The sequence below is a fragment of the Calypte anna genome, chromosome 1 (genome assembly GCF_003957555.1).
Source record: "Calypte anna isolate BGI_N300 chromosome 1, bCalAnn1_v1.p, whole genome shotgun sequence".
NCBI classification, from domain to species: Eukaryota; Metazoa; Chordata; class Aves; order Apodiformes; family Trochilidae; genus Calypte; species Calypte anna.
This window is the reverse complement of record NC_044244.1, coordinates 141,839,098-141,862,498: the sequence shown is the minus strand read 5'-3', so window position 1 is coordinate 141,862,498 and position 23,401 is coordinate 141,839,098. Positions and strand designations below refer to the sequence as shown.

General features: G+C 38.9%; 1 protein-coding gene across 1 annotated transcript in view; it reads left to right on the top strand.

Moving 5' to 3' along the window:
- MYO16 (myosin XVI) overlaps positions 1–23,401 on the top strand; it is a 285,335-nt gene that overhangs the window by 31,972 nt on the left and 229,962 nt on the right. The window contains exons 3-4 of the mRNA XM_030458595.1: positions 12,034–12,104; positions 17,647–17,790. Coding sequence (XP_030314455.1) covers positions 12,034–12,104; positions 17,647–17,790 — 215 coding nt within the window. The remainder of the gene's footprint in view (positions 1–12,033; positions 12,105–17,646; positions 17,791–23,401) is intronic.

Below are 23,401 nucleotides of genomic sequence, written 5' to 3'. Positions count from 1 at the left end.
GCTCCAGATTTTATAAATCACAACTGTTGTTGGCATTTAGTGGTAGTTTTTCCAGGATTTCCACATTTACTTATTGACAGTACAGGAAATATGATGTAGTGTTGCTAAAGCTGGAAGCATCCATGTGAAATTTGAAGTGCTGCTTTGTTTCTTAGTCTAATAAGGGTATCATGTAAGAGGGTACAAGCTATTGACCCTTTCAGTAATTGCCGTCTGAACTTTACTGGCTCCACTTTTTTCCTGTAAGTGATGGACACTGGACTTCTTTTGACCTTTCCCTAAAAATCCTATTGTAGAAATATTTAGAATGCCACAAGCTGGATAAAAAAGGACAGATGTGAAGTCCAGGTATATATAGTTCTACTAATGCTTACATGGACATTAGTTCATTATCCCACTTTTTCTCTGTACATGTGTAGGTGCAGGTTCTCCTGGATCAGTCCTCATCTCTTTTACCTAGGATACTTTGTCTTGTAGTAACTTAGACACTTATAGTGCAGGGTTCTCCCCATCTTCTCCCTGATTTATTAGTTTAATGTACCAAATACATGTCAGGTGCATAGACTGGTGAATGAGAAAGTGTGGCATTACATATCACTTGGGAAATTTCAACATCTGTAGTTTTAGCTCATCATTGCAGCCAAAATCTACTGTGTGGTGTCATATGGACATGGGCTCCATGGTGTGACTCACAGATGAGAGGTACTCTTCTGTAAGGGGATGTGCTCCATCCTTTTATTCATATCAAGATTGCTGAATTAAGTTGAAAAAGGACCTCAAGATGTCTGTCATCCAATATACATAATTTTGGAGAGATCTGAACTAAATAGTGTATTAAACTAAGCAGCTCTTACTGTAGTGTAAGAGCAGACTAAGCAAAGCAGCAGAGAGATCCCTATGGGGAACAACTGAACTAATTCTTCTTCAAAGCCAAAATACACCTTCAACTTGTTTGTTAGATTTCCATTTCCATGAGCTGTGAAAAAGACATCATTATATCATGTGCTGTATGAGTATAATTTTGTCCTCTCCATTCTGACCAGATTGTGACAATCCATACTTACAAAAGCTTAAATAAAGCATATGTAAATCAAAATTTTCTTTACATCTCTTAAGTATCTCGGATATCTGAAAAAGGATACTGGTGTCAATAGACTGAAGTGTGTTGATAGATTGGAATTTCTAATACAGCAGAACGTGCCTCCACCAGAAAATGCTTCACAGCACAGAAGTTTTAATGTGCTAAAAATGACATATAGTAATAAAAAAGATTTTAATCAGAAAAACTTCATTATTTGGACTTTCCCGGTGCTAGGGTGAAATAGTGGAGACATGATTCTGCTCCCATGAAATCCATTGAAGAAATGGATTCTTCTGGAATCCAATTCCAGAAGAAAAGGCAAATGCTTCTGGAGATGATTTTTTGAATGTAGTTAAATACAGATAAGTGCTGTAAGATAAGTGCTGTCTGAGGGACAGTTGTTCCCTGTGGGTACCTCCCTGGGGCAGCCATATAGGGCCTGGCAGCCATACAGGACATGTCCCACCACTCCAGGTAGGATCCAGTTATCCAGGGGGGCAGACCCAGCCCTGAGCATCCTGGCTTCTCCCTGGGGACAGGACAAGGTTGGGCCTGGACAAAAACCTGATAAGGGAAAGCGAGATCACACAAAGGCCCAGAATGGCCAAGTAAACTGTGGGGAGAGAGATGGGTTGAGGCCAGGCCAGGACATGAGTTTGGGCTCATCTTGGTGTGGCCTGGGTCCCATGGCTGGGCAGGGCAGAGCTGTGGGTAGGTGGGCTGTGGTGTCACTAGGGCAGGGACTGGTGGTACTGGGAGGGCTGCTGTGGGGTCCTGGGCTGTGGGCAGAGTGGGGGAGTGCTGTGGGTGGCAGAGCAGAGATGTCCTTTGTACTCTCAGGGCCTTGACAGGTGCACAGCATCATACAACATCCAGATGGGGAAAAAAAAAAAAAAAAAAAAAAAAAAAGAGGAAGGAGGTTGTCATTGCATGCTCTCCTTTCAGTCCTGCTCTTCTTCTGTCCTATCTTTATGCTCATAACTTTCATAAGGTTAACACAGCTATTTTATGTCTCTCTACTAGCCCATGGCAATGAGCATCACAGACTACAGCTATGAAAGGGAGTGCCTGATCCCCATGTATCTAGTGGTGAGAATGACTTGAGAGCAGACATCTCCTTCCTCCCTCTGATCATTCATATGCCACATTGATGACTATTTTGAATTAATACATGGATATCTAATGTCCCAGATTTGTTCTGTACTGCCTGGTCTAAGTAGGCTTCCTTGTGCACACCCTGGGAATTCCACTGTACATGCAGAATCTGACAGCCAGTGGTCTACAGCTGGAAATTAGGCCCATTTAGCAGCTGCTAAGCAGGATAATAGCCCATTATCCTTGAAGATTTCAGATACAAATTGTAATGACTTGCTTACATGGCTTCTAAACTAGCTGGCATAAACTTGGCCTGCATGGTGTGAAAGTTAAAAGTGGGACTGAGTTGTGCTTCTTATGGAATATATGTCAGCAGAAATTTGATTTATAGCAATTAAGTAGCGCTGGCATAGGCTTGACATAAGTGGTAGGTGAAACAGTGGGGCTGTACAGCCTATTCAGCAGAAAATTTGTGTTGTATGCAAATTGTTTAACTTTTACTATTAATTTTTACACTAGGGAAAACCCTTGTATGGCAGTGTTTTTCAAATTAAGCTACTGATCACATAATGAGGTATTTTGATGATGTGTGTGTTAGTATTTATCGTTCAATGACCATAGGATTGTAACACTGCAAAGTCTGAACTAAATTTAACATATTTAGTAAAATACTGTAAAGATCTGAAACTTGTACTCAATTCTACAAACATTCGAACATACAATCGAGTATGCCTACAGCAGAAAAGGTAGCCTAAAAATTACACCAGTAATTTGAAGAGCTTTCAAATTGACACATTTTTCTTAGGTTAACACAGCAGGGTGTGAGATTTTGTAATAACTGACTGTAACCTGCTGATGATATTCTTGCTCTTTTTAGTCACCTTTGTCAGGACCTCCAGGTGAACCCACATATGGGAGAAAGATATGTACAGAGGATGCAATAGGTGACCTAAATGCCTTTTTTTTTTTTTTTTTTTTTTTTTTTTTAACCTTGAAATAGATAACTCACATAAGCTAGCTAGAAGTAAAAGATTTGGGAAAGCTCATATTTAAGTGTTCTGCATAATCAACTACTTTCCCTTAAAGCTGACTTTTAGAGTGTTTATCTTATGGTACATTTTAAAAAGCTGTGGTTTTGTTGTAAATTTATCTCACTGAAATTTAGCAGTCAGTAACTCAGTCAGCTGTGTGTGAGCTGTTCCTGATGACACAGTTATTTTGGCCAGGGAAGTAGCTACGCTGGCAAAACCCCTGCTGTGCTATCAGCTGTGATGACAGAAGCAGTATTTTTGGCTAACGTGTTATTTTTTGAGATGGTGTTGAATCCTTTTAGCAACTGCTCAGTAATATATACAGGTTGTGATGAGGTAAAATCACAGCAGTTCCCCCCTGTGACCTGGCCAAAACTCTTGCTCTGGATGAGCTAATTCAAAACAAGGGATCCCTGCCATTTCCTAGTGGCCCTGGGTGTGCCTCTTGCAGCAGTATCTTTGAGCTATACTGAATTGAAGTCTTTTCTAAATACTGTGATTTAGGTCACTGTTTTCCCACAGCACTCTAGATATGGTCAGTGCATGTATTTGCAAGTAAATGATGTAAATTAGAGCCTTTCTATTTGAAAGAGTAGCTAAAAAAGCAGGAAGGAGTTGGAGACTGTGGACTGAAAAAGAAAGAAATGTTGTAGGAGTCACTATCCTAAAAAAAAAAGAGAGAGAGAGAAATAAGATTAATAAGATTTATCAATTAGATAATGTGACCCACTTATTTTTAAACCTTCTTCTATTGAAATGATATCAGAGTCTACACTGCCTTTCCATCAGAATATCTGTCTTTTCAGGCATGCTGCTTTTCACTGTTGCCCATTCTGACTTTTGTGTAAGTAGAGAAGTGAATTTGTATCAGTGCTTGGGCAGCATAAGAAGCACACACTAGCATTTTTATGGCCAATACATTTGTGGCTTTAATATTTTCCAGTGGAGGCGCAAGCTACATTAAATGTTATGTATTATGTATTAAATGAAAGAGGGGGAATTTGCCTGAAGTCGGATTTTTAAATTTAGCAGCTATTAAATAATGAGCTTCCCTAAACTCAGAAATTTCTCTGGCTGTAGTGATAGAAATATCTGCCTCTCAGAGGGAACTGTGAACCGCCTAACAGATCTCATTGAAGTTTGACTAAGTGCCCATGTGGCCCAGAGATATAAATGTTGTTTTTATGTGGTTTTCCAGTTCAAGGCACTTCAGGAGGGCTGTTCCTTGACCTGCAGACTGACAGTGTGTTGTCAAGAAGCTGTGAGAATTGCTGAATGGCTGGGCATGGTAGTATCATAGCTGAGGGTGCAAGACCTGGTAGGAGAGTAGCAGAGGACAAGGCAGAAAGTAAGATATGACTTGTCATGTCCCTACCTTTGCAACTTGAAGTTCAGTCCCACAGTGGAGTGATTAAGTCCCTCAATTATTTCCAAAATTGAGGTCTGACTGAGTTCTCAAAAAAGAAAGGATAGAACTAACTTGTATCTTGATATGAGCCTAATGCTAAAGCTGGGATACATACCATCTGGGGCTGTAGGACAAGCTCTGTCACCCTGTTTGATTGGTGGCTTGGATTGTTTCTTTTAAAGATAATCCTGTGTTGAATGGATCTCAGGAATAAGCCCAACAGTAAACATCAGGCTTTTAAATGCATCAGAGATTCAGTGGCCCACTTGCTCTGGTGTCACCTTAATCTGATTCCTGGCTCCCTAGAAAAAAATATTGACCATACGAGCTCTGCCAAGAAGGATGGAAGCATCAGCCCTTTCCTCATCATTCCTCAGTTCAGACAGTGGGCAGTATGGCTTGGACATGCAAGGCTAATATTCTCACATGAAGCTAGTATGGAAAAAGTCATTTTCCTCTTCATTTCTTCATTCTGTGAATGGCATTAGCACCTAGCTGTCCAAATGTTTCCTTGATGGCTTGTTGTCTTTAATCTTTATGCAGCAAAGGTTGCAAGAGTTCTTCAGAAAATAAGGAGGTGTGATTTGAAATATGAAACTTTGAAATATGTTGCCAGTGATCACTGGAAATACTTCAAGGATGGAAAAAGCAGCAGGATTACAAATCAGCTGCTTGAAAAGCCCACTAAGGGCTTGACTGCTCCAAATAAGAACTGTGAATTTAGATGGGTAGAGAGTAAAAAATGTATTTGTCAGGTAAACAAAAGACCTCAAAGGAATTACTAAATTACCAACAGTGGCACTTGGATTTTAAAACAAATTATAGCAAAGGTGTGAGGTAAATATTTTTCTAAGACTGCATTAACTAAAAAATTATGACATCTTGCTTGATATAATTTTCTCTTCCAATTAAAAATAACTTCATCAGAAACTGGCATTTATCTGCTCTTGTACAGAGTTGAGTTGTATAGCAGGTTCCTCATAAGTACCTTTGGTACCAGCTGAAAGTTAAAAGTGACTACTGAGGAATACAAGAAGAGTACTGAAGAGTACTTGATGAAGATATCAAAGTTTCTAAGTGGCGTATCTATTCAGAGTTTAAGATGCCAGTGCTGAACCAAAGATCTGACTGTGGAGGGAGTAAAAGGCAAAATAGGACACTGCCTTAACTGATGGAAGTGGAAAGGGTGAAAGTATGTTCTTTCTCTTCTTTCAGTATCTCTTTGGTACAGTTAAACCCTGGGCCAGCAATTAACTTGAGTGACATATTCTCTCTATTAATCCCCCTCCCCTTCTTGATAAAGAAAGGAGAGAGAATAAGGGATAGAGATTTACATGCTGGAAACTAAACTACACAGCTTTAATGAAACAGTAATGATAAAAAGGAAAAAAATATTAAATATATATGAATATACAGAAAAGCAATACCATGTACCTCCTCCCTTCCCCCCCAGTAACTCTCACGTCACCACCGAGGCTGCAGGGCAGCCCCGGGAAAGTCCAGGTTGGACTCCTGGAGTCAACAGCAGTCGGGAGCTGGAGGCAGGAACACACAGATTCAGGAGGGCACAGATCAGGAACACAGGCCGAAGAACTGGTGGAATCCTCGCAGGATACCAAAGCAAACAGGAACAGGCAAAGAAGGGGCAAAGGGAAGCACAAAGGGTGAAGTCAAATAAGGGGCTTGACCCTTGTGATCCCTCAAATTTACACCTAGTATGATGCATATGGGATGGAATACTCCGGTGAATTTTGGTCATTTGTGTTGTCTGCTCCCCCCTAAAGGCGGGTTGCAGGTGTGACCCCTTTACTCCCTTTCTCTTTCCAGAGCTCAGAACTCAGCAGTGTCCTTGGTTCTGCACACCATTCTCTAGCTGTAACTATAAACATTGAGTGTTATCTGTCCTAGAAGCAGACACGGGCTGAGAAACTTGCTGTTAATTTCAGCAAGTAACTATAGCCAAGCCACCAAATAGAGCTACTTATGAGAGGATTAGTGGAAAGTGAAATTATAAGACAGAGTATTTTCTCTGTCCTGGCCCAAACCAGAACACATTTCTGTTGGCCAGTGGTTCTGATTCATGGTCAGTTTATGTCCAAACTGCTTTCAGCTGTTGCTACACCATTCTCTCTGTTCATACCCATTGCCACATTCCCAGATTGTTGATCTAGGTGAAAACTAATCCTTGTCTTGTGCCAGTGAGAGGCAAGTGGCAGCAACAGCCTGAGGCAGGAGATTGGGGTAATCCATTCCAGCAACAGCATGGTTTTAGCTATGCTTCTGCAGTGAGTCATGTTTCTGCACATAATGAACAAGGAAAGCCTTCCAGCTAGTTATTCCTGCTAAACTAAAGAGAACAATAACAGCAAAATGTTAACAGGAACAAACTTTACACTAGATAGCTGCTTCTCCCCAGTGGAATGTTTAATGAAACAAATACTGGCACTCTGTATCACAGAATCACAGAATCATCTGGGTTCGAAAGAACCTCTGAGATCATCAAGTCCAACCCTTGATCCACTTCCACCATGGTTCCCAGACCATGGCAATGAGTGCCACATCCACTCTCTTCTTAAAAACCTCCAGAGATGGAGAATCCACCACCTCCCTGGGCAGCCCATTCCAATGCCTGATCACCCTCTCTGTAAAGAATTTTTTCCTAATATCCAACCTAAACCTCCCCTGGCAGAGCTTAAGTCCATGCCCTCTTGTCTTACTGGGAGCTACTGGGGAGAAGAGACCTACCCCCCCCTGGCTACACCCTCCTTTCAGGGAGTCGTAGAGAGTGATGAGGTCTCCCCTGAGCCTCCTCTTCTCCAGACTGAACACCCCCAGCTCCCTCAGCCCTTCCTCACAGGACTTGTGCTGGATCCCTTCACAGCCTCCTTGCTCTTCTCTGGACCTGCTCTAGCACCTCAGTTTCCTTCCTGAACTGAGGGGCCCAGAACTGGATACAGGACTTAAGCATGTTTAGTTCTAGTAGTAACAGAAGAGACAAAAAAAGTGTCCAACATATGTAAAACTTAACCGCCGGCCATCTGCTGCAACATTGCCCTACTCATAAGTTTGCATTACCATCAGTAGCTGATCACTGGTGAGCTCTTGATAGCCCTTGGCCCTCAAAGTTCATTTCCAGGCTCTGTTGTCACTTCAGATCTGTGCTCCTTCTGTCTGCAGTATTTAATATCATAGATAATTCTAGATGCCAGAGTAGCTAAATTCTAGCCAATACAGCACAGCCTAACTACTGGTTATTATAGCAAAATCATTAATATATTACACAGCACAGTTAAACAAAAGCTAAACAAAATTAAAATGTGTTATGTAATTGTCACCTTGTCACTAGCTAGTTGCTTAAGAAGTTAAAATACAGCTCCAAGCAAGCTAAGAGAATCTCAGACAAAGTAAGCCTTGAATACATTTTCTCATATGGGAAGCTGCTGTAAGACTTGTGGCTGGTAGCAGGCACAGCAATACTGACTTTACTGGATAATAAAGGTACATAATAAATTGCATTCTAGTCAATACAGTCAATGGAATATGCAAATCCAGCTGATTGGAATCATGTAGTTAAAATTTTAGCATCAGTCATATGTAAAAAACTATCTTGATTACTATCTTTCTTTGCTGATGAGACTTTATAACTCCAGTGATTGGTAAACCACCTTTACTAGATATGAAATTAGGTGTGAAACTCTGCTCCTACTAGTAGATAATTCTGTGTGTCAAATATAGAAGATGCCAGACACTGGATGGACCTGTTTAGACACACAAAGGAAGGGCTTGAGAGTTTACCAAAAATTTTACTTCCAGTTTCTTTACATAAATGTTAGCTTCATGCCTGAAAGCCTGTTTTCAGTCTCGTCACTGAATTTTTAATCAAATTCCAAATGTTGAAAAGTATATGATAAATGTTACAAATAAAACAAATTTTAAGAGAAGCAGTGTAAAAAGCTCCCTTGAAATTGCATTAAGAGATACATAGCAGTTCTGGACTACAGTTATCTATGAGTTCCTGTCCTCATTAGGGCAATTAATTCCCAATTACTGACAGTAACTAGAGCAGATCAGTTGTATCGACAAGAAAAAAAAGAAAAGTAAGAGTAACATTACTTCTGACTAGTAAAATCTGAAGTAAATGACATGAGTTGCATAGGAGGGAGGGGGATTTAGCTTCTGTGATCTTATTTTTCTTAGTTGTCTTTTTTATTGTGTTTTGCAGTCAGAATGAATTCAAGAAAAGAGGAATGTTTTTTGCTTGTTTTTATATGCAGAGGGATGTAGTTCATAATCCTGGCTCAGAGCACAGACTCTTGCTCAGTTGAGAGTTTGCGTATTTTGCCCTGATAGTTTTCATGATGTGAATTTCCTGAAGCCCTGATTAAACTACATGGAATAACGAGGAAAAATAAAATGGACAAAGAAAATAAATACTGAGCTTTAATCTATTTACCCCGATTTTCTGTATGTGACTTGATCAATTGGTTACGGTCAAAATTATTTAATATTCTACTTTAAGATCATAGTTTGCGTATTAATTCTTTATTCTGTGATCTTCTCTGCATTTCTGCTGAGGGGGAAAAAAAAAGCAAGATAATCCCCATTCATTCTTATTAACTTAAATCTCAAATCTAGAAATGGTCTGTCGATTTTTTTTTCCCAACAGCAGGTTGTTGCTAAATAGATCTGGCATTTCTTCATTTTGCATAGGTTCTCTATAAGAACCAAGTCTTTGGGGATTTGATGGAAGAAATAGCTGGAATAAATTGTTTGTATTTTCTATTTGCAAGTAACCACAGGCTCTTTCTGTTACTTGGTTACTGTTTCAGTCTCCAGATGAAATTCTTGTGGAATGCTTTTAGAAATGCAGTTTCCCAACCCTTGCCTCACCATGTATCCTTCTTCTGCCAAAAGAGAAGTCTTTATTCTCTGTCTTTTCATACAAGGACCTACCCAAAAGCCAATTTTAGTGATTGCAAGACTCTTAAATGATTAAGTTCATCTCAGTGACTCAAGAAGAAACTTTTTATATATATTTTCTGGGATTGTTTTATGCCGGGATTATTTCATGCCATTAGAGTCAGTTCTTGAATGCAGAAGTGGCCAGAGATGATTGCTTTGTGTGTCCTTTTGCAAATGGGGAAAGGAAATATACCTTTTTGGCTAACTCTTTCTTTGGTTTATCCCATCTTGTAGAAGAACAGAATAAGGATGACATTTCATAATCAGCCTTTGTCAGTGTAAGACTTCTGCCATCCAAACACAGTGTGCTTCCTTTTCTTCCACATGAGAAGTGCCTTTGCATCCTCTGTACTGGTGTTTGAGGAGTCATGCAGGCAGCTATGTTGCTGGGGCCCAAAACTAGCCCTACCAGGAACGAGAGAAGAGACAAAAAAAACCCAAACAAACAGAAAAACAGAAAAAAACCTTTCCATTTGAATATGGAGTTGCATAGGTGGGGAGAGCTGACATAAAGGAAGAGTGGGCCGTGCAGCTGATAACATGCCTTACCCCTTTTGAGAGCAGTGCAGTCTGTGAGAATACACCATAAAGACTGCAGTTTTGAAGAATTATATACTCTCACTGATGTAATCAGTTAAAGCTTTCTTGGGAAGAGAGTTATCATAGTTTAATAATTTCTGCAAATCTCTTTTAAGAACTGCCCACTTTGATTTCTGTGTCTGCAAGCGAGACATAAAAAACACTGTGTTAAGTGTTTGAGAGACAGAAATGAGGAGAATTTAGTGGTTTTTTTCCCTGAAAAACTTATACTCTTAGCCTTTTCAGGTGAAGTCCTGATGGGATTGGTAGAATGCAGTTACTTTAAGAGTCTTAAGAAATCTGTTAAAAGAAATTCATATTTTTTTGGCCTGCTAAAGAAATGGTACAAGATCATGTGATAATTTCAGCTAGGAGTTATTTTTCTTCCTAGTTGCTGGTGTAGTGCTGCATTTTGAATTTCGTATGAGAAAAATGTTAATAACACATTGATGTTCTAGTTGTTGGTAAGCACCAAGGAATTTTCAGCTTCTTATGCTTTGCTAGTGTGAAGGCTGGAGGTGTACAAGAATCTGGGAGGGGATACAGCTAGAACAGCTGACCCAAACTGGCCAAGCACCTGGTTAGAAAACAGAAATTACTTTCAGAAAACATTGCTTCTGATAATAATTGGAAACACAGTTACCTCTTTCAAATGTTTGAATTCTGTAAGAAGTTTAAAATGTACAGGTGGAAATGGAGTGGCAATGTAATCTAGAGAGAAAGAAAACACATACAAAAAAAAATGTGGATAAGGAGGATACAGTCTACGTCAGTTTCTTGACAGGTTCACAGAAGTTAGAGTAACCTTGAGGCAAATTTATGTCCCTGCTCTAGACATTGCTGTGGAACAGATTTCTGGGGTACTCAGAACACAAAAAATTATTTGTAGACCTTTGCAGAACATTCAGAAATCTTAAGTAGGAATTAAAGCCAGGATCTCCATATCATGGAGGCAGAACCATCTGTGTTCATGCACAGGAAATATAATTGACAGTTATTCTCCTAGAGGGAGGCACTTTGAAAGGATTCTTCATACCAGTGTAGTGAAGACAGGTTTGCAATACCAGCACAGATTCCCTTGATAACATCAGGCATTGTTACTGTGCAGTTCTGCTCCAGGAATGAACACTGGTAGCATGAGTTAGTCAGTGCTTTGGTTCCAAGTGAAAAGGTTATAAAGGCAATAAAGACCATGGGGAAAAAAAAAGTGCTGAATTTTTACACTTGAGTGAGCAGCAGTATGAAGGGTTATGGTTTTGCTTGTGTTTATAAGCCTGTTTTCATTTCTAATGGGTTTGATACATGTACCTGGCAGTGGAGTTTGACTCCAAATATCATTTTAAGAATTATGCTGTGTCAGTACTTTGACAGTGTGCTGGAAAAGTTAAATTGAGTGCAGTTCATTTAGCTTTGGTATGTCGATTAATTTCAAGTGATACAAGTTATGAACACGAGTTTCAATTATTTACTGGAAAAACCAACAAATCTCGTGGGAACTCTACAAAGTGAAATAAAACCAGTTGACTGATTTTGCTCCCAATGAACTAATCAGGCGATTGTGACCTTGAGACAGGGACTCTCCTCCAACTCTCCCTTTCCCTCTTCTATGTAGAGAACTGACTGCTCATCTCTCCGCTTGAGAAGTCCTTAATACTGTTCATATTTAACATAATTATCAAAGGTCTTTTTCTTCCAGGCTTAACCATTAAAATAGATGAGATGGGAAATGCTGACATAATAGTTTTGCAAATGTTATCTGAGAGTTTTACAGATATTATTAAATCTCTTAACGAAGATGATGAAGAATCAGCCTATTAACAGCTCAGAATTAGATATATTGCTGCATTAATTCTTCCTCTTTTCTTTTATATTTTCAGTGCTACGGCTATTGAAGGATGGTGCTGACCCTCATACACTGGTTTCCTCAGGAGGCTCCTTGCTCCATCTGGTAAGAGTGATTGAAGATTAATGTTAGTAACTGTGGATAAATATGGTGGGAGACTGAGTAGCAGATTGGTCATATTAGCAAAAAGAAAGGCTTAGCAATATTTTTTTCTTTACATTGCCCTCCACTGTGGTTATGATTACATCCAGCTATGAGTGTGAAATAAATGGTTGTACTACAAGTGCTCACAAAAGAATGGATCATATCATAGGAATGCTAACTAACAAAGTATAATCTAATCTTTTATGTATAATTTACCTGTGCAGTAAGAAGGAACTAAGGAAATATTATGTGATTCCCAAGATAGAATTGTATGTTTCAGATATTCACAGGTCTTATATGGAAAATGCCATAGTGCAACATCTTTCCTTCTGTGTTTTTTTTGTTTTGTTTTGTTTTTTTTCACCTTGTCTTGCTCCTGATACTTTGGCCTGTGATATGTCAATTGCAGACATGTTTTCTATTTAATGTGAAACTATTTGGAGATATTTGTATACAACTTTGTTGCACAATACTGCTAAAATAAATGTGACTTCACAATTACAAGGCCATAACACATCTAGTGAAAAGTCTACTGGAAGAGTGTTTAGTTTTAGAATAGTTGGATTAAATTTATCATCATTTGTACAGAAAATACATTTCTTGAGAAACAATAAAGGATCCTTTAATATTACTGAACTCCAGTATGCCTGCCACTATGCTCTTGCAAAACGTAGCATTTCTTTTCTGTAATTTCTCTTTGCTTTCCATCTTCCATGGCCATGCTGCTTACCAAGGACTCTGGGAAATAAAGGCCTAGGTAAGGGAAGGGTGCACTAATGAGTGGAAACAGAATAAAATTAAGTTTTCTTTATCTCCTTCAACTATTTTCCTGATGCATATATGCTAAATCATTCTTTAAAAATGCAGTCCATAGAAGATATTTAGTTTGGAATTCCCAAAACTGAGGCACCCCAAATCTTGTAATGTGCTGAAAGCTGTAGGAGCTTTGTGACATTTGTGACATTTGTCTCACTGGCATTTTAGAATAGAAGAAAGAAGATCAATCCTTAGGGATTTTAAGCTGCTTTTTCTCGTTCAGCAGAACTGTTCCTTTACATTTCCCATCTCCTGCATTATGACCCAATTCACTGTCACATTCAGTATCCCTCCTCTGGAACTTGCTGCTTTACAGAGACATGCATGCTTCAAAATCAAGGAAAACTTCCTGCAGTAAGAAATTTGCCAGAGAGAAATCTGTGTAACCTACTGCCTCAGTTTAGTCAGTTATTTGTGTCACGGTTTAACACTGGCCTGGCAATTGAACCAAATAACAGATGCTCTCTATTAATCCCCCTCCCCTCCCTGATAAAGAAAGGAGAGAGAATAAGGGAGAGAGACTTATGGGTGGGAAGCTAAACTACACAACTTCAATGAAACAGTAATGATAAACAGGAAAAATTACTAAATATATACAAATATACAGGAAAATTGATACCACGTTCCTTCCCCCCTTTTCCCCCAATAACTCTCACGTCACCGGAGAGGCTGCAGGGCAGCCCTGGGAAAGTCCAGGCTGGACTCCTGGAGTCGGCCGCAGTCGGGAACTGGAGGCAGGAACACAGGTATTCAGGCTGGCATGGATCAAGACAACAGGCAGAGGAATGGATGGAATCCTCCCAGGATGCCGAAGCAAACAGGGAATGGGTGAAGAGAAGGAAGCAGGAAAGGTAGGAAGGGCAGGAATCTGGAAGCTGGTTTGACCCTTGTGATCCCTCAAATTCATACTGAGTATGACATGTATGGGATGGAATACTCTGGTCGATTCTGGCATCTATCTTGTCCATTCCTCCCCAAAGGAGGGCTGCAGGTGAGACCTCTTTATTCCTCTTGGAGGGTAAAATGTTCTTCAGAGCTGAGCAGTAGCCATGGTTCTGCATCCCAGTCTCTAGCAGTAGCTATAAACATCAAATGTTATCAGTCCTAGAAGCACACACTGTCTGAGAAACTTGCTGTTAATTTCAGCAAGTGCAGCTACTTACAAGAGACTTAGCTGAAAACAAAAGTACAAGACGGAAAATCACCTTTATCCTGGCCCAAACCAGGAGAACTTGTAAGTACTCATAATTAATTTACAGGAAAATGCCAATAATTTCCCTTATTGAAGATAAGGGCAAACCTGATTTCAATGGAATTTGGATTTGAACATGGTTTGGGAGCAGTACAGATAGAAGAGGAGAGTCACAGTATAGGAAACAAATAAGCCAAGTTTATTTTCCTGCAAGAGCTCAAAATAACATGTGTTTTTATTATAGTTTTCAAGCCCACTAAAATCCATTCTTAGTACTAGTTTTACCACTTTAATTCTATGTAAGCTTCTTTCTCCAAAAGGGAGCCTGATCAATGTTTATTCTTTCTAGTTGTAGGGTAAATGTCTTTATTCCAAATCAAATGGAAAGTATGTATTTGTTTCACATTTTATTTAAATTTGGACTCATTATGTAATTCTTTCTTTATCCATTTCTGTTAACTTCCAAATGTAATAGATTTTACAGAGCAGTTAAATATGACACTTCATGTAGTTTCTCTTGTTGTGTCAATAGACAATATCCCTATATGGCTTAGTATTAGGGAACATGTGGAAGCTTAAAAGATATTCACTAAAGTCCCACAAGACTCCATAAGAGAAGTACTGGAAAAGAGTACCTTCCTGAGTTAGGTTGTCTGGGGCAAACCCAGTGGTGTTTTGGAAGCAGAGGGGCCACAAGGCAGCTCCTGTGAGAAGCTGCTGGAAGCTCCCCCTGGTTCCAGTGCAGGCCCCACCTCTGCCCCATACTCAGCAGGTGTCAGAATCTGGATGTGCCTCTCTGAGTAGCAACCTCAAGAAAGGGAAAATGAAACTGCAAAAAGTATATATATTAAAAAAAAAAAAAAAAAAAAAAAAAGAAAAAAAAGAAAAAAAGACTTGCAGAGTAGAGGAGAAGAGGAGCTGAGAAAGTAATTCCATAGAGAAGACATGGAGTTCAGTGACGGAGGGGGAAAGGTTCCTGAGCAGAGATTTCCCCACAGACCCTGGTGAGATGGCAGCTGTGCCCCTGCAGCCCATGGAGGAGCACGGTGGAGCAGTCCCTGAAGGACCATGATGGGGTAAATGTGGATTTTGTAGGCTCTGAAGTGTCACGGGTGGGCAGATGTGAAGCAGCAGCCTGTGCAGGATCACAGAGAGGGTCAGATGTGGATCTGCAGCCATGGAGGAGCCCGTGTCAGAGGAGGTGACTGCTCCCACAGCAGCCGTGACTCTGTGTGCAGCCCGGGCTGGAGCAGTTCCTGAGGGACTGCACCTGTGGGAGGGACTCATGTCAGAGGGGTTCCTGAAGGACTCTGTCCCGTGAGAGGGACCCCGCGTTGGAGCAGGGGAAGAATGTGAGGAGTCCTCACCCTGAGGAGGAAAGAGTGGAAGAAATAATGTGTGGAGAACTGACCTTAAACCCCCAATCCTCATCCTCCTGTGCTTTGAAGGGAGAGGCAGAAGTGAAGTAATCTGGGTCCAGGATCTGGCTATGCTTTCTCTTTCTCCTTGTTAATTAAATTAGGATTTTTCTCCACAAGTTGAGCCTGTCTGGTTTTTGCCTGTTACCATAATTTTGGAATGGATACCTCCCTATCCTTATCACTATTAATGAGCCTTTGGGTGGATTTTCTCCTCCCAGTGCCCCAGTGGGTGGTGAGCGAGCAGAGGCCTGGTTGGTACCAGCTGGGACTGAACGGTGATATCCATTCAGTGGGGAGCATGTGGGGTCATATTAATTCACACAGGCAGTCACACAACCCGCCCTATTAACAAAGTTTAATGAGTGGCAGCTTTCTCCTGGAACCTTGACTGACATTGCCCAATGGCTTCAAAAAATCCATTGATCAAGAACCCAGGAGCAGTGGCAGTTAAATTGCTGCTACAAATCTAGGCTGTTTTCCATCTGGTAACTGATCACAAAAGGTTCTTTATCTATTCTTAAAATAAAAAATGTCTCAATGACATCTGTAATTTATTTTGTATGGAATTCTCTAGAATTTTTTCTTTACTTAACTATGCCTTGGAAATGTGATTGTTATGAGATTATGTTGATCTGTACTATAAAATATCTTATCTCTGATTTGTTAAAATTTGAATGTAGAACAGCTCAATGTGTGTCACAGTATAACGAATGATACTGGTGCAAAAGAACAAAACTTCTGTCTTTCTCCAGCTGCCAGAAAAGTTACAAGCTAAAGAAAATACCTTGGAACTTGATTTCTGTTTATAATTTAATAGTCAGGGTGTTTTGAAGTCATTTAAAGCAGACCTGCTTTTTAGCCTCGTAGAGTTTAATTTTAATCTTCTGAGTTATCTATATTTATGATGACAGTATATGCAGCTCCTACATTCAGTTGGATATCTCAACTGTGTCCATTTCACAATCCACTTAAGCAGTTTTTCTTTTTCACCTTTTCCTCCACTGTCCTGGCTTCCATGCTAAACTAATTGATCAGCAAATTGGATTCCATGGTTTGGTTCCACATGCAATACAGATGTAACATAATTATTTAACCCTCAATTTCTAATTACCTGCATATTTCACTATATCTGTATTGTCAGTGACTAGGTGTGCTTTTTGGGACATGGAACACAGCTTTAAACATTGGAAGAAGCATCAATATTAGGGTGTGTATTCAAAGCACCTAAATATGTAGTATAGAAAACTAGGCTCCCTCTAGTCCCTCTCCAGTGGGGAAAGAGAGAGAGGATCCTTCTATAAAGAGTTACTGAGATTGTATGTCAGGCCAGAGGTAAGATATTAACTCAGGTGCCATGATGGTCTTTTAAAGTATTAACCATAAACACATCTATAAAAAGTCACAGATATGACAGAAGAGTAAGCTCAAACCAGTTGCTAATCTAGTTTCTTCTTCTCTGCTAAAATTGGTGTCATCCATCATCAAAACAAAACTAAGTACGGAAGCATACACATAGATGTGCAACACCCCCAACCCCCATCCTGTACTGAATACACTCGGTGTGCAGAGTATTTCTCTGTCAGAGGCATTTGGATAGGAATCAGTATAGTTAGTGGATTGGAAATAGGAGTGGGCATGGAAAGATGTGTGTTATTGCTATGAACTACATACAGATGGCAGAAATTTCTGTACATGCGGACTTAAGTACTTGTGGGTGAACATATACTTGGATGCCACTACTCCTTATGTGATCATCATGCACTGATGCCTGTACACTGATCTGGAATGACTATATTGAACAGAAATAAACCATCATCTTTACTCTAGATTTCAGCAGATTTCAGATAGTGCTTTTTCAAAAGCAACAAGAGATTCTGTTTGTCACGCACATGGAACTTGTAGTCTTCACAAAGCTATTTCTATAGATTCATCAGCTGTTGTCTCCTACACAGTGATTTAACTCCAGTGCATCATCCACACAATTTAAATACTAAATAGAGCAAAAATTGAATGTGATAAATTCAGTTGTACACTGAGTAAAACACCATCACTAATCTGCTCTTCTTTCTTCTAGTGTGCCCGCTACGATAATGCATTTGCTGCAGAAATTCTAATTGACAGAGGAGTAAATGTAAATCATCAAGATGAGGATTTTTGGACATCAATGCACGTAGCCTGTGCATGTGATAATTCTGATATTGTCCTGCTGCTGCTACTAGTAAGTAAAGCTACCCAATGCATTATGTGCGTGTAAAGGAAATGGAATGTAGTATCATAAAGTCTGAAAGTGCTGCATAAACATGATATATTGCTACTAATCATATCAATGAAAGCATATGTTGTGGTGGTTTTTTTTGTTTCTTGACCTTGTTTTGATGGTCAGAATTTTAGGTGGCATATAGTGAAGCATTTTTAGGCCTTCAGTGAGGATACAGCACAAACATCAGTGTCAAGTCTCTTCTACCTTTTCCCCATGGTCAGGAGCCTATGTCTTTAATAAGCACTCAGTACCAAATGGAATATTTGGATAATTTCTTTACTCTTCTAGTCACTTTCTGTTAAGCATTGACTCAGTATTCATAGAGAACTGTTTGTGGACATGGTGAAAATGAGGCCAATCTAACATAAATCTGATTAAATTTACCTTTCTGAAGCAGTTTATTCGATGTAGTAATACATATGGCAGTCAGCCTTAGTAGTAAACAGCTTTGTTCTTGTTATTCTTGCATTTCTATCATCACAGCCTCTAGTTTTACACCAGGAAATAAATGAAGCGATTTGTCCCAGATCATTTTATATTGCTCATTAAAACAATATTGCAGAAACACTTCAAAATGTGAATTAGTTTTTTATAATACATTGGAATAATCTTAAAATTTGTATGTTTTAAATGGTTGTTGCAAGTAGATCATAATTTTTAGAATACAATGGTATTTCAATGTTATAGGTAAAATGAAGGGAGCACTATTTTTAACAGCTGAGTGCTTGATAATAGCTTTCATTGAATCAGTTTGGAAAATTGTCTAGTCCAATCCCCCTGCTCATAGCAAAGCCAGCTACATCATCTTTCCCAGGACCATATCTCCAAGGATGGAAAAGTCCACAAACTTTTTAGGATGCCCTACAGAAAAAACAAACAAGCAGGGTTTTATTAGGTTTAAACAGAATTCCCTGTCTTTCAATTTGTGCCTACTGTCTTTTGTCCCTTCTCTGAGCACCACTGAGAAAAGTCTTGACTCCATCCTCTTCACTCCACACATATTTTTAAGACCTACTTGAGCCTTCTCAAAGCTGCAGAGTCCCAGCTTCCTCAACCTTTCCTTGTACAACAAGATTCTCCAGTTCGTTCATCACCTTTTAAAGCCTTTTTGCAGGATTCACTTCAGTATATCCATGCTTTTCTTTTACTAGAGAACCTGCAACTGGTGCCTCACCACTGATGGGCTCTCACCATTGCCTAGACCTGCTGGTAATGAAGTCCAGGAAATGTCCCTCTGTGCTATAAGGGCTCACTGTTGGCTCCTGTTTAACTTCTTGCCCTCCAAGTCCTAGTTCCAGAAGTATTTTGTGTGGGACACTGTCTAGTTAGTAGGAAATACTAAAGGAAATAATATAGCCTAAAATTTGTCTTTCCCAACTGTTGGCTGTCTAAAATAATCTCATAGGGAAATATCTGTCTCTGCTTGGAGGTAATAGCTGGGAACAGTGTTCTGGATCTGTATACCTACCCTAGGTCAGTCACGGAAGTGGGGCGTTCCACCTGTATGATACTGATTAGAGCCCTGTTGGGCTTTTGAGGACTTGATACCAAATATCTCCTTTTCTAGAGAAAAGTCAGATCCATGTCTGTTTTCTCCTAGAAAAGTATTTCACTAGACTCTTAAATTTCATAATGTACTCATTTTCCTAGGAATGCTTTGGTACTTAATTGCTAATGCTAAAGCATAATCAGTAGGTTAAGTAACATTCACAGAAATTGATGTGATAGTTCACATTAAGTGTGAACTGTTGTTTTAGGCATTTTCATGTGAGCTTTTTCTGAAATATACAGATATTCTTCTGTCTATCATATATACTCCATTTTATAAAAAACAGTGTAAATAATATCCTACACTAAATTAGAAAATAAATGAATTTTTTTTTACTCAGTTCTGAACTAGTGCTAGCTTCTTATCTTGATCTCACTTCTAAATTCCTAATTTTGTTTTAAATAAGGAAAATCTTGAAGGTTTTCTTGTAAAGTCTGTAGTTGCATCACACCATATTGGAAAGAGTTTCTGGAGAGTTTCTTCCCCCAAATGTTGTGTTCTTCATAAACATGTGCTGTGGTTTTGAATTGCTATGAAAACTTCAAAGAAATGGAGGTTTTTTTTGTTGTTGTTTTGTGCTTTTTTAATAATCTAGAACTCTGTATTTAGAGTCTCATAAAGCTATTATGTTGAGTTATATTTTGTAGAACGTAAGACTGTGCTGTATTCAGTAACAGTGGTACTTCAGGAAAATTGTCTTCAGTAGCTGAAGTAATAATCGGATTGTCTTGAGCATAGTGGGTGATAGTGGTATGATTTTGAGTTGGTGGCTATGCTAAGTATAATGCAATGCCATTTATCTGAAATAAGTACTCTGGCTATTATCTGACCTTCTGTAAATAGCATGGGCTTCACTAAAATTTTTGTTTCAAATCTGGAATTACTTTTACTCTGTCCCACGTTTGCTTCTTCCAATCTGTAGCTTCAGTTTGAGCATTGATTCCTACCAGATCTTCTCTGTTATTCTCCTAAATTCTGATGGCCCCTGAGGTTTCACCTCCTCTAGAAAACCAGAAAGAGGTGTCCAGAAGTCTCCCTGGCAGCTGGACTGCAATCTTCTGTAGTAGCAAACTGTTGGAATGTTGTCTGGCTTCACTTTGGCATGTGCCTTCTGGATTCCTTCCAGGCAATTCTCAGGCCTGATTTTGAAGCTAGAAATTCCCAGGGACCAGTTTATATCCAGCTGTCACATTGTAGGGGCTAAGAGTCTTTATTGAACTGAACAAGGTCTGTTTGATGCCAGTTGGCTTCACTGCCTAGAGTTTTCCCAGGTCCATTTGATTTAATATAGAGATACAGTTTTTGTCATGCTTGGAATGTCTATTTTCTGAGGTTTTTCTATTAGAAGTATAATGAGATTCAGTAAATTCACACTGCAAGATGTACAAATCTGAATTTCTAAGTGTTTAAAATAGTAAAATAGTAACCACAGTCATCAGATAAGTTTGGTAGGAGGCTCAACATTGTCACTACTCTTGGCAAATAAAGGATAAAATTTCCAGAAGGTGAAATTTTATCTCTGGTATTACCCAGATCCTTTCAATGAATATACTTTTGAAGACTGTGTATTGGTTTCTGTGTGTAATCCTAAACTGATATACAAGTTAGAACAGAGAAGCTCATATAGAAAAACTAAAAGCTCTTATATTGTAGGAAAATCTTGTAATGTGGAGAATTTTTAGAAATAATGGTTGCCATGCTGTTGGTGACATTAACAGGAACAGTTAGGATTAGTCAGTCTAAAATTTCCCTTGCCCTTCCCTTTGTGAGAAGCCAAATCTAATAAAAAATAATTCATTATTTCTGCCTAAGGTTCTATCCAAAATTGTTTTTCAGCTCCCATAATTTTAATATTGATTGATTTAGTTCCTATTTTTTACAAGTTGTCTTCTTCTGAACTTGTCTGAAGTTGTCTATCTTCTGATAACTTGGGATAAATAGGTTGTCTGATATATTAAAGTTTCAGTAAGCAGGGGCACATCCATGTAGATTTTTTTAGGTAGTGTTTGCATTGTTTGGTGTTTGCAATAACTTCTGATAAATTTGCCCACATTTTAAATAGTCAGCACTTTTTAAGGCAGAGTTACCTTGACTGCATAAAAAACAATTTCATGCTCTTCTTTCTGGAGTGGGAATAATAAACAGAGTATTGTGGCCGAGAAATGGAAATATTCATAGGTAAGCAATAGTTTTTGAACCGTGCACTAATGCTATGTTTAAAAACATTTGACAAAGTAAAGATAGAAATTGATGTTGGAGGGAAGTATTTTTCACAACTCTGAACTCTCTTTGTGTAAGCATTTGATATTAAGGATTTCTTTGCCTTGAGGCTAGAGTGCTTCATGGGCCGTGTCTAATGCATAACATGAGCCTGGATAATGTTAATATGAGCTACAGGCAGCTTCTACTATGGCGTAGTTTTTAGGTGGAAGAGAAAATAACACTTCAAAATGCTTCCTGAAGGTAAGAAAAAAAAAAAAAAAGAAAAAAAAAAAAAAGAAAAAAAAAGAAAAAGAAAAAGAAAAAAAGAGTATATTTAGTTCCCAGAAGATTATTAATGAAAATTTAATTAAGCATGCCCAGCTTCTGATTTTATCCCTCTTTTGGAGGTCTTCATATTTCTCCCCCTCAGACAAGATAGTGACTTCTCATTCATGAGTTTAGCTGTGGTAACTCACTATTTCAGACCTCTGATAGACAGCAGAGACTAAACCAAAGCTTATTAGCTGAAATGTCCTTCACTGAGAACGAGGATGGTCTCTAGTTGAAATGTGATAATCTTCCAAAAAGTCCTCCTGGAAGACTACTGGAATCGAAGGCACAATTTCTGAAATTAATGCCAAATGAGAAGCTTGAAGCTATTTCTTTCCATCCCAACATTTTACCCAAGGTAGTATAGCTTTCCAGGTACATATTTATGTCTTCTCCATTTTGTACCTGTCAACAAGAGGGTGAGATGGGGAGGAAGTACAGCCAGGAAATATATCTCATGTCTGCTGAATAGTCAGCCACTGGAGAACTTGCCCCCAAGGCACCTGCTGGCATATGAGGATGAAAGGTAATTTGTAAAAGTCTGGTTTGTAAAGGTTGCCATACATGCAAATCAGGTGTTAAAGGTCAGATTCATCAATTGTTGCCTGACTGTATCAGTGCTGAGAGTTTCTTTCCTTCAGATAGGGGACTGTTTCTGTGCATGTTGTATGAAGGAGACTCTTGCAGCAGCTTGAGGAGAGTGTTAAAGTGCCTTTTATTTAAGAACAAAGATGCATAGGCTTGTATACATTTGTGCCTATATAAAATCTGCAAAAGAGCATGAAAAGCATGCAGACAAAATAGGTGTCAGGTTGGGGTGTGTTCCTGTTCCACCAAGCATGGACACATTGCTACATTGTATTTTACATTAATTTTCTGAACTAATTTTTCTACTGAATGGAAACACTGGATAAACTTTGTAAGAGTTTGTCTTATTTGTCTTTCCTGTACCTGAGTTTCAGAGTGTCCATGCACTCATATATGTGGATGCTTCTCATGCTTCCACAGCTGGAAGTAGTTTGTCCACTCTGTATCACTTTAAAAGGATGTGACTTTAAAATGGTACCCATCACTTACTGTCTTATTGTTCCTTCACAATATACACTTTCTATCTTCAGATACTTTTAATTGGTACATCAGAGTTGTTAACCTTCACTTTAATTGTGTCCTATTCAAATTACCATCTAATACATTAACATTATTACTGTTGCATTTTAGTAAATCATCCATAGCTACTCAGGCACACCAGGGAGTATAGGTGAAAATATCACTTTGTAGAACCTTGCTTTCTCTTTTTCTCTTCCCTTTTCTTTATTCCAGCAGTATTATCTACTGGAAAAATTATTCTTAGAAAATTCTCTGAGAATTCTCTAAAAATCAGCACTGGATAACTAAAAAGGCAAGAGAAGTCAAATTGTTTAGCTGCCCCACCTCCTCTCTGCTGTTCTTCCACCCCAAAGCATTTGAAAATTAAATGGAAAAAAAAAA